At 44.4% G+C, this 12,193-nt stretch overlaps 1 protein-coding gene across 1 annotated transcript in view; it reads left to right on the top strand.

Annotated features, from left to right (window-relative positions):
• Window positions 1-3,586: 3,586 nt before the first annotated feature.
• AGXT2 (alanine--glyoxylate aminotransferase 2) overlaps window positions 3,587-12,193 on the top strand; it is a 41,608-nt gene continuing 33,001 nt past the window's right edge. The window contains exons 1-4 of the mRNA XM_058717085.1: window positions 3,587-3,739; window positions 6,362-6,447; window positions 8,140-8,324; window positions 11,107-11,230. Of these exons, the coding sequence (XP_058573068.1) occupies window positions 3,721-3,739; window positions 6,362-6,447; window positions 8,140-8,324; window positions 11,107-11,230 (414 nt within the window). The 5' untranslated portion in view covers window positions 3,587-3,720. The remainder of the gene's footprint in view (window positions 3,740-6,361; window positions 6,448-8,139; window positions 8,325-11,106; window positions 11,231-12,193) is intronic.

Raw genomic sequence — 12,193 nt, 5'->3', positions numbered from 1 at the left:
TTTGGTGGTTCAATTGGCTGAGTGTCTGACTTCAGCTCAGGTCATGATCTCATGGTTTGTGAGTTCAAGCCCCCCGTTGGGCTCTGTGCTACAGCTCAGAGCCTGGAGCCTGCTTTGAATTCTGTGTCTCCTTCTCTCTCACTCTGCCCCTCCCTTGCTTGTACTCTGGCTCTCTCTGTCTCTCAAAAATAAATAAATTTCACATTTTTTTAATTAAAAAAATAAATGATTGAATTTAAAAAAAGACGAAGTCTAATAATTCCAAATGAACTTGGTCCAAAGAGTTCTTCCTCCTAAATAAGTTAAAGACTTGGACTCTGCACCATTTTTCAAGAAAATCAGCGCTGCATGAAACTCTAAGGGTCACAGTATGTGAGCACATCTCCACACAGCTATTGTCCTCGAACACAACCATCTCTTTCCTTCATTCTGAGCATTCTGAACATGCCGTCACCATGAAATGAGACACCTGAAATATGAGATTTCAAGTAAATTGGATTTATCTGAAATCCTTCCAGAATTTTCCCTCCTCTTCAACTCCATGGCTCAAAGATCACTTTGCAAGAGTTGTTATTTATCCTCAGTCATTCTCAGGGACCCTGCTGTGTCATTGGATCAAAGAGCAAAGTTCACTCACAGTTAACTGACAAATTGTTAGTGAACCTGTGCACAAAAAAACAATCCCCTACAATTATTAACTGGACAACCGAATTTGTCAAGTTAATAATTTTCCCCCTTACTTTCCCATGATTTCCCGATTATTTCCATAATTATCAATTATCTTTTTTCAAGAGAGATTCTAATATTTCCCTAGCTGATAATACATATTCTTAAGCTTCAAGGTAATTCATTATCTGAGAAATAGTGATGGCAAAACCCTCTTAACTGACGTCCGGCTCCTCCTATTGACCAGTCATGTAAACTGGGGTCGTTCCTCATCTTTCTGGTCTCATTTATGATGGAGAAAATTATACTAATTTGCGTGAAGGGAAGAGAAGAAACAGACTCAGGGCACAGGTCTCTTAAAGTCCCTGATAAGTCAGAGGCAACATCTGTTGAATGCTAATTTTGCCTGTGAACCTCAGGTAAGATCTTAAATTGCTATTCCAAGGGACTCCCGGACAGACGGTGAAGATCTGAGGGAGTCTAAACTTCTCCCTCTCCCTAGCTTTCAGATTCGGTGACATCACTGTAAGTCTAAAGTGATCCAAAGACCCAACATCTTGGAAAACATTCTTGTGCAATGTTAGTTGATGACATCTAACTGGAGTGCATTTAAAATGGACGTACATTATTTTTTTTTCTTTTTTTAATTTTGTTTAAATCCAGGTTAGTTAACATGTAGTGTAATAATGGTTTCAGGAGTAGAATTTAGTGTTTTGTCACTTACACATAACACCCAGTGCTCATCCCCACAAGTGCCCTCCTTGTGCCCATCACCCATGTAGCCCAACCCCCCACCCACCTTCCCTCCAGCAACCCTCAGTCTCTTCTCTGTATTTAAGAATCGCTTGTGCTTTGCCTCCCTCTCTGTTTTTATCTTATTTTTCCTTCCCTTCCTTTCCTTCCCTTCCCCTATGTTCATCTGTTCTGTTTCTTAAATTCCACATGAGTGAAATCCTATGGTATTTATCCTTCTCTGACTGACTTATTTTGCTTAGCATAATGTACATACATTCTGACCTAGAAACCTCTCTTCAAGGATTCATCCCAAGGGAAAAAAACAAAACAGTTAGTTTAGAGCACAAGATTCTACACCCCAGGATGATGCAGAAAACACAACTGTCAATAGGGACTCACTAAGCAAAGTATACAGAGACTTCCAGCTTCCACTTCAACATGTAAAGAGCTTGGAAGTGTCACCACCACCCTGACAACAGGAAGCTGGACAAACTGAAAGCCAATGGCTTTTCTGGAACCCATCGGGGGAGGGAAGTTGCCGAGTGACCTGTCACTGTGAAATCTAGGGACACAGGCAAACCCTGAAAGTCACAGCCTAGACCTTCTTTACCTGGAGCAGCTGCCACTGGAGCCATTACTGGTAGAAACACCTTATGCAGTAACTTTAACAAATTGCTGGGGGCTGAGGGTGGACCAGCATGAGAGTGAGAAACTCGCTGGTTGCCAGAGTCAGAGGACGACCCCAAAGTGCTATGAGCTGTACCTACAGTAGGAATATCGCCAGGCTGTCCTAGTGAAGGTCCCTTCATCGCGCTGGCTGGGGAAGCAGAAGAGTAACCATTGTGAAATATGTCCAGAGACTTCACTTTCCCAAAGATCTAGTCTCTGGGGGAAACGGCTTGGACAGAGCCTTGCATCAGCTGCGAGTCTAAACTTCTCTCCAACTGGGCTTGGGCATCTCTCCAACTCCAGCCGTCTTTCTGCTTCCTACCTCACCTAAGGGAGGAAAAAAAGAACACAGCCAAGGTTTCAGCTGCCTCGAGAGAGTGTTGTTGAGAGCATCTGGGTGGGACACCTGAGACATGGAGATTCTAAGAAAGAATCCAGTGAATCTAGTTAAGGCCCCTATGTAAACTTCCAAGACTCCAGCGGGTAGAGGTAGAGACCTACTGGTCTTGTGGCTGCCACCCAGGACAAGCCTCTTAAGTGACCCCCCTCGCATCAAACATGCCACCTAGAAATCTGGAGCAGCCTGCCTCTTCCATCAGTCTGTCCGCGCCCTCCGCATACAGGGGCTAGTTTGTGAACCAACACCTTTTCCCCACCAAGCTCCACCTGCCCTCGTTGCTGTCCCCACTTGTCACTGCCACGCCCAGGCACGTGGGCTCCTGGGCCACAGCGGTGGAAAACCTGGGAGAGAGATACTTATAGCAGCCCGGATGGGTCTTAAAAAAATAGCTGTGAGCGAAAAAGAAAGCATACATTTAGATAAACTAAAACTGCCTCTGCTGCAAACATTATGGACATTTCCCAAGAGTATAAAGCAACAGAAAGACATATATTAACCCCATGAAATAGTTGCCCATGGAGATTCAGGGTGGGGTCAGCAGGAGTGCCAAGTGGGAATTTTAGAAATTGAAATATAATAAAATTAAAACACCCTAACTCCTCAGCTCTCCCCTTCTTGCCTTATTAAGATGCACAGTTGTCCAGGGCCTTCCTCGCTATTGGGTTCCCTTCTCCTTCCCTGGAGAGTACCAACTCCTTTCACTTTTGTCCTCCTTCTCTTCCAGAAGAACCCCAATACCAACACCCATTTCTTTACCCACTCCATGCACATCCTCTTTCTCTCTCTCTCTTATTCACACCCCTCATTTCTCAACCTCTATCCCCTTCAACGATACCTTGAGCCTTCCCCACAGCCACCACCACCCTCACAGAGAGACGCGCGTCCTGATGAGAACCTGCTGGAACACAAAACTAACAAACCTAGCCCAGAAGACCTATACTTTGTCTGCCCTCCTTCTTTCTCCTTTCTGTCTCCCACTTCGTTTTCTTTTCTCTGCCCTAAGGCACCGGTGCCTGCCCTGGAAGCTCTGGGGCTTGGCCCAAGTGAAGGCAGCAACCGCTCCAGAACCCCCCTCGAGCTCCTCCCCTTCCGTCCTAAACTCAAAGTCCATCTGGCCAGCGAGCAGTTCGAGCCCTTCCCCCGACCTGCTTCCACAGGCACTGGCTCCCTGGCTGGGAGAGAGGACTCCTGCCGGGAGACACTTGCTGTGAGCTTTGCACCTGCAGACCTCCTCTTCCAGGATCCCCAAGATGTGCCCTTCCTTGAGCCGTGAGTGGAAACCAGGGGCACGGGGGTGAGCTGAGGGTTGGCGAGAGGGGCTGGGCTGGGCTCAGAGTCTGTGGCCTGGTATTCTGGGATTAGGCCTGCATGGGGGCTTGGATTCAGGCCATCTGACAGAGCGATCCTTCCCCGAGCAGCCCCATGCCCCCTGTCCATGCCCAGTATTTTTCAGGGCCTGCTCTTGCCCTGAAATGAAACCCATGGATAATAAAACCCAACTATGCACAATTTCAGAATGAAAACAATGCGGTATTTTAGCTGTAATATAAAGAAAAAATGAAAGCAATTCAAAATTAAGCATTAACTGCAATAAGCAGATACTCAAGGATGATGACTTTAAAAGACATAAAGCCTCCTCATGAACGTCCACCATGCCCCAGGAGGTAGTATCATTGCCTCAAGCACCCACCTACAGTGCAGAGCCTGTGGGGAATTCTCTCTCTCCCTCTCTTTCTCTCTCCCTTGCCTGCACATGCTCTCTCTCTCTCTCTCTCTCTCTCAAAATAAATAAACTTAAAAAATAAATACATAAAGGTTACCTAATACACTATGCAGGAATAAGGCATAGTTAGTACTTTAATAAATCACCTTAATGTTCTATGAACTATGTCCATTGTGTATTTTCAAATATTCCTTCCTTCCTCTTCCCTCCCTCCCTTCCTCCCTTCCTCCCTTCCTTCCTTGCTTCCAACATGATTTTATGTATTCCATTTGGAGCTCTCACTCCACCGTCACATTCCATTCAGTTAGGTGAACCAATGACTGAATCAACCTGCCTTGACTGTTTAAAATCTAGGCTCTTCTTTACGCAGTCCTTCTTCCCAACTCTGTCCCCACTGCCAGCCTACTATCAGAGTTGCTATAGGTGTGGAGTCAAGAGAGCTTCCAGCCTTCTCAATGGGCTGCTCCAATTGTGCAGGCAGGAAAATATGGGACTGAAGGAGTGAAGGGAATTTGAATTCGTAGAAACACTCAGTCTATTTTGTGGCCGTTTCAGAAGAGTAATTAAGGTAGATAGACACAATGAAAAGCTTTTCAAAAGGTGAAATTCTCAGAAAACTTAAGGTGTTATTTTTTTCTCATTTCTTTGCTGGCTAGCCGAAAGCCATTTGTTTTTAAAGTAAGAGCAAATTAATGACATTAGTGATTATTTAAGGCAGAAAAGTGAATGGGATCTCTTTGAAATAAAACATATTCAGAGCTTTTCCTTTCCAGCTTCATTTAAAACACAATTGTTCATTGTGTTTCTCAGGACTGTGACTTCACAGCCACACAAAATACCAACATTTCATCTACGGATTCAGACCTTTATGCTGAGTAAGAGACATCATTTTCTCAGCTCTCTCCACATGTAATATTATCTTGGCACTGACCTTAAGTCTTCAAAATTAGCTGTATTCTTTTCCACAAGGTTTCTAGACGTCTCTTCCCACTGTGATATTAACTCTATTGTCCCATCCCACTGCTATACACAGGTCAAGATCTGTGCTGGAAAGGAAGGGTGAAAGTGGCCAATGAATGAGAAGAGAAGTAGGCTGGGAGCCAGAAATTTGGAGTTTCATTCTTGTTCTGCAGCTAGCTAGCTTGGCAAACTTAAGCAAATTAATTTACCACTTGGGTCTGCCTTCCTCGTCTAGAACATAAGCATTTTGACGACAAAAACCTGAGGCCCCTTCCAGCCCCAAATATTAAGTGATTCCTCTGACTGACCTCATCTTTGCTTTGCCACGGTCTGGTCTTGGGTCCTCATGGTCTTTGTGTTGTGTTCGGGAGGAAGGTCTTTGTGTTGTGTTTTGTCTTGCACATCGCTATGCACGCATTTGTTATTATGGGACACTGCCTGGCGCCTGACTCTCCTGATTCTCTACAAGACTAGTCAACAGCCATTCGTTCACTGTTTACGGAGAGCCAACCTGGCGTCAGGAACTGAAATTGGCACCAGGATTCAGGCACCAAGCAGCTCAAAGCTTAGAAAGCACCTCTATTGACACGGACGATATATTCAATCCATGCACCACAGTGGCAGCAGTCTGACCAACTGAAGAGAGAGATTAGTCCACCTGGCAGGGTGTGGGGGGAGATTGTGAGGGACCGCAGTGGGAAAAACGATGGCTTCTTCCAATATCCCCCATGATTTTTTTTTTACTATAGTTGAAAGAAATTCTCCTTTTTTCCTCCAGAAAATGTGTCATTGAGATACCTTAGTTTTTAAGTCCTAACTAAAGGTTGATTTAAAGTATTTTTTATTTTATTTTATTTATTTATTTTTTAACATTTTAATTTATTTTTGAGACAGGGAGAGACAGAGCATGAACAGGGGAGGGTCAGAGAGAGGGAGACACAGAATCTGAAACAGGCTCCAGGCTCTGAGCTGTCAGCACAGAGCCCGACGCAGGGCTCGAACTCACGGACCACAAGATCATGACCTGAGCTGAAGTTGGCCGCTTAACCTACTGAGCCACCCAGGCGCCCCTGAAGTATTTTTTTAAACTAAGAAATAAACAAAATTGCCTAAAGGTCTTGATTCAGATTACTTAGTATAGGTGATTTTTACAAGCAGGCTAGTTTGCTGTTCAACTGTGGGCCCTAAGTTCACTTTACCCTTAATAGGTGCTTTCTGGATGTCTGTGACCAAGCTTGGTCTCCACACAAAACCCAGAATGCCTCCATGTGACTTCACACCTGAAAAATACCAGGTAAGACTCAGAATTTTAGGGAAACCCAAGAGGGTGGTTCTTCTTGAAAGGGCAAAATTGTTTCCTCAAGAAAAACCCGCCAAGGTCCTGCCTGCCGCTTAGGCAGGGCATCCTAGATATTCTACCTACAAGTCACTAGGAGCATCTGAACCCTCTGACTCTGCTCCGTGCTGCTGCATGAATGGGTGTGTGTGTGAGAGACACAGAGCAGAGACTGAGCGACCTAGAGTACGAGAAAGAGGCGATCCATCTGTATCACAAGGATACAGATGTAGACACACACACACAAATACATATATCACATTTGTGGTGCCACAGATTTGCTTTTTAAAATGTCCTAGGGGCACATGTGGGGCTCAGTCGGTTAAGTGCTTGACTCGTGATCTCAGCTCAGGTCACGACCTCACAGTTTGTGAGTTCGAGCCCCGCATGATGCTCTCTGCTGCCAGTGTGGAGCCAGCTCCAGATTCTCTGTCCACAAACCCCTCTCTGCCCCTCCTCACTCGCTCTCTCTCTCACACACACACACACACAGACACACACACAGACACACAAATAAATAAAAACATTTAAAAACATTTTAAAATATAATTTATTGTCAAATTGGTTTCCATACAACACCCAGTGCTCATCCCAACAGATGCCCTCCTCAATGCCCATCACCCACTTTCCCCTCTCCCTCACCCCCCTATCTACCCTTAGTTTGTTCTCAGTCCTTAATAGTTTCTTATGGTTTGCCTCCCTCCCTCTCTGTAAAAACATTTTTAAAAATCAAAATAAAATATTGCTCTGGGAGCATCTGGGTGGCTCAGTCATTTAAGCCTACAACTCTTGATTTCGGCTCAGGTCATGATCTCACGGTTTCATGTGTTGGATCTCCACATCAGGCTCTGCACCAACAGAGCACATCTCTCATCCTCCCCCACTCACTCTCTCTGTCTCTCTCTCAAAATAAATAAATAAACTGTAAAAATAAATAAATAAAATGTTGTTCTGATTTTGATTACCTCATATGGCACTACGCGATCTGACCTTCACGAGTCCTTCCCTCCAAACTAGGAAGTTATAATTTTGCTCTCAGACTAAGAAATATCAGGCGCTCTCATGCTCTCTCTCCCTCTGTCTATCCCCCCTCCCTTCCTCCCTCCCTTCCTTTCCATACCCTTTATTCTACATGACACTCATAGATTAGAAATTGTAGATTCAGCAGTCGGGACGGGCCCACAAAGAAGAGCAGTATAGGAGAAAGTTTTGATAATTAAAGACATGAACACCACCAGCGCCTCATTTGTTTATTCTCAAAAAAAACTGCAGGGAAAAAAAGAAAGAGAGAAAAGACATTACTGCAGACATTTACTTCCAAAGTCTTTTTATTTTATTCTACAGCTAAAAGGAATTCAAAGACAAGACTTTCCATTTAGAGGTAGAATATTTCAGCCTCCTTCTTCCATGTATGATCTAGAAAGGGATCGAAGGGACACATTAATAATGTCCTGTACTTGAGAGAAAGGACCTGGGGCAAAAAGGGCACATGGGGCAAATACAGCCACTTGTGGGCACATCACAGCAGCCTAATGCTCGGTCAGTAGAGAGGCAGGCACACGGCATGTGACCTGCTGTTGATCTTGTAAGAGATGTGGAGCTCTTAAGGAAAAGGGAGATCTTAAACACTGAAATCTTGCCTTTTCACAGTCCCTCGCCTATGACCGCGTCCTGGAGGTCCACAGGCTGCATCTTCCTCCTGTCCCGACTGCATATTTTCCAAAGCCTTTGCTGCTCCACCAGGGTCACATGGAATGGCTATTTGACCATGAGGGAAACAGATACCTGGATTGCTTTTCTGGGATTGTCACCGTCAGTGTTGGTCACTGCCACCCGTGAGTGTCCTCAAATTCCAGTCTTTTTACTCCAGAAGAATATATGGAGTACAGGCTAATGCTCATGTTCGTGATCCAGAACTCTGGTTAAAAATTCTCTCTCCTTAGGCATATCCCAGTTTCTGACTGACACGCTCCCTGCTATTTCCTGGGTAACAAAAAAATCTTCGCACCGCACTTTCTGTTTTCTTGACAAGGCAAGGGTTATTCATTCCCAGGCAGCATGGCGTGTACCACGTGATGGGAACATTGCTGTGTATGTGTGTGTTTGCCCTCGCTAGAAACAGATTCCCAAAGAAAGGCAACACACTGAGGAATAGGCAGAAAGAAGGGAAGGGAGGCAGTTCTCAGAGAGCTGTGGGGCAGGTGTGTGGGGTGTGGGGTGATGAAATGAGAAATCACTTCTAGCCTAAGTCTCTCCATCACCCCTGACTGACAGATGAGGCAAGAAAGGATGGTAAGAGAAAGATGGAATCAGAGCTGGAAATTTACATTAGAAACATATGGATGCATCAATCTTAAGATTCTATGGATCTTTGGTCATCAGTGCACCCACACAAATGTTCTCAGCAGGGTCTTCCGTGGTCCTCTTGGTTTTGATGCCATTATCTCATTTTAATGCCTATTTTTCTCTTGTCTTTCATAATCTGACCAACAAAACTCACGTGAAGTGGGACCAAAATAAAGAAGCAAGCCAAAATAAATTGAATAAGTTTGGGTCCTTCTGTCAAAAGTAGGAGCAAAGGGTCTTCTGGAGCCGCTGTCGGGTGGTAGGAGTGAGTTGTAATCCCAGGGTCTGGCCTCACCAATTCCTCCCACAGCCTTCCTATTTCTGTCTCCGGGAGTCACTGGTCCCATGCGAGGTTCTAAGGAGCATGTAAAATAAAATTCTGGTGCAGTCTAAAACATACAATAAACACACATGAAGGAAGGAAAAGATAAACAAAGTAGTGAAACGTTTTACACGTTCTCATGAATAATGTTGGGCATCGTCCCCGTTAGTCCACCACTCACTGCTTTCATGACCTCTGTGCTTCTCCTGATCTCCCTCTGACCCTGAAGCTTGCCCTCTGACCCCCTGACTCAAGGGGCCCCAGCCTCTTCCCTTCGCCCTCTGCTCTTCTCTCTATACCCTCTTCGTGCATTAATACTCTGCCCACAGTCTCAGCTCAACCCCTTTTCCCCATCCTGATCATTTTGTGACATTTTCAGCAGCCTCTCCCAACTCTCTCTTTCATCTCGCTCCCTCGCCAAGCTACTATAATAACTCTAATAAGCCCAGAGTGGGCATTAAGGCACCCCACATTTCCTGCAGCCTCCAGAACACCCCCCCACACATACCCCATGATATTCCACCATCAGCTAAAATCCAACATTAGCGCAAAATCCATCAAACCCTCTACTATAATATTTCTGTTTCCATATTCATGTATTCAAAGTGCACAAGTGAGCCTCCTACCATGTGAAGGAGCTGGGCGGTCACTGGCTGCATGTCTCAACTAATCCATGAGTTTCTTCAATTTTACAGGCAAGAATGGTGAAGTCATCTTTGACTCTTCCCTGCCCAGAGGCAACCTGATACTGAGATCTAGCTTTCCCTCCACTAAAATGCCTCTCCTACTGGCCCCTACTGGTTCCCACCAAGCCCAGTCTCTAGAACCTCTCTTTCTGGCACACCTGGAAGGCTACCTTGCCCTCATGACTGGATTCACCATTACCAGTCTTACCCTTTTCAATCTACCCTCATGGGGCTCACATATTTACTTTGCAAAAAAATGCTTTCATCAATTATCTGTTAACTGTAAGAGTTCATTGATTGTCTGCAATTTTCTAAAATGAGTCATAAAACCCAGACCACAGGAGAAGTTAGTTGGTAAAGTGCCCCATGAAAAAATGAGTTTTAAAGGCCCTGTAAACTCCATCTCCCTTCTGGGGAGAAATAGTATGTATTTGTCTAATAAAAGCACTGGCAAGTCCTACAGTAAAGAAATCTGTTTGAACTGGTACTTCTCAAAATCACTTAATCATTATTTATTTAACCACTTCACTGATTCTTTTTTGAGAGAAAATTATTAGTAACAAACAGAACTGGTGTGTACCTTTAGCCATTGATGCCCTTTGGATCAAGTTTAAACATCCTGGCTTATGTTTTCAAGGCATTCCTAGTCAGGTCCTACCTCTCTATGTACCCTAAGTTCTTACTATCCCTCAATGCCAACCTTCTGATCCTTCACAGGATATGGTTTCATAGTTACAAAGCGTTCATCCAAAGTGACCACTATTAGGAAGCAGATATTGGAATCTCCTCTGAAGGAAGAAGACCTGCTCTTGTATACATGTGTTTGATGTACTTGTAACTCTTTAGAAGAATAAAATGAAAAGACACCTGGGCTTAGATGTAGTCCTCTTTAGTTTGGAAACTGTTCAAAGGGTATTTAATAAGAAATCCTAATCAGAAGAGAATCTATGTCCCAAACTCCCTCCTAAAATAGGACTTTCTTTTCTAAAATCTGTAAGGGATAATCATTTGGTCTCCTTTTGAACACTTCCCTTGGCAAAGACCCCATTACCTTTCAAGGCACCAATCCCATTGCCAGACAGCTCTACTGGTTACAGTTCTTCCTCACATGTGGATGAAACCAGCCTCTTGAAACTATTTGAGAACTAGCCATAGATTCAGGGTCAATGGCTGGTGTGTGTGTGAGTGTGTGTGTGTGTGTGTGTGTTTTGGAGGAACGTGCCCACTGGCTGCATGGGGAACTCAGCTCTTGTGTTTATCCAGGAAGGTGAACGCAGTGGCACAAAAGCAGCTTGGACGCCTGTGGCACACAAGCGCCCTCTTTTTCCACTCTCCATCCCATGAGTTCGCAGAGAAGCTTTTGGCACTTCTTCCAGAGCCTCTAAAGGTATGATGATCCCAGCTTAAAGGAACAGGGGTCTCATGACCCCAGGAGAGCTTCCCGAGGAAGCAGGAATATGAACGGGGAATTTGGTCCATGAATCGAACATCTGAAATAGTGAGCTAATAGCCATTTCTGAGAGCAATCGAGGAGAAAGCAGGAACTATGAATTGCTGGTGAAGCCAGCCAGTGTTCACTCGTCACCTCCAAGCCGCTGCCTCTTCTCGAAGTTCTCCTCACTGCCACATCTCTGCAAAATCACTTAGCAGAAGCCCCAGCCCTCCTTTATGGACACTGTCCTCTATGTTCCTCAAGAGGTTTTCATCTCTTTGCTCCAGGGCTCCTCTACGAATTCATTTGTATGTCTCCTGTTATAGAGTGGAGCCAATTTTTTTATGTTTATTTATTGATTTTTGAGAGAGACGAAGAGAGCATTAGGAAGGGAGGGACAGAGAGAGAGGGAGAGAAAGAATCCTTAGCAGGCTCTGGGCTATCAGCGCAGAGCCCGACGTGGGGCTAGATCTCACGAACCACGAGATCGTGACCTGAGCCGAAATCAAGAGTAAGACACTTAACCAACTGAGCCACGCAGGCGCCCCCAAAGTGGAGCCATTTTTTGATAAAATTAATATCCTTTTCAGTTCATTTGCTCTAAGATGCACTTAGACATTTTTTTTGCTAAACGAGATGTTTTTCTGCATCAGAAATGACTGGTTTTTAACTGAATTGAGATGTTAAAATGTCGGCCAAGATTTGCACTTCAGGATTCAATAAGTTAGTATATATATATAAGAATATATATAGTACCTGTAGATATATATAATATAGATGTATAACATGTAAATATAGTACTATATATAATATATGTATAGTGCCCAGTACCTGGTATTGGTTTTTCTTACTATAGCTTCTCTATCTACTTCACCCTCTGAAAGAGATGAAGAAAGCTGGGCTAGAGGCAACCTAAGT

The sequence above is a fragment of the Neofelis nebulosa genome, chromosome 1 (assembly GCF_028018385.1).
Source record: "Neofelis nebulosa isolate mNeoNeb1 chromosome 1, mNeoNeb1.pri, whole genome shotgun sequence".
Taxonomy (NCBI): domain Eukaryota; kingdom Metazoa; phylum Chordata; class Mammalia; order Carnivora; family Felidae; genus Neofelis; species Neofelis nebulosa.
The sequence above is the reverse complement of the archived record's forward strand: the minus strand, read 5'-3'. Positions and strand labels throughout refer to the sequence as shown.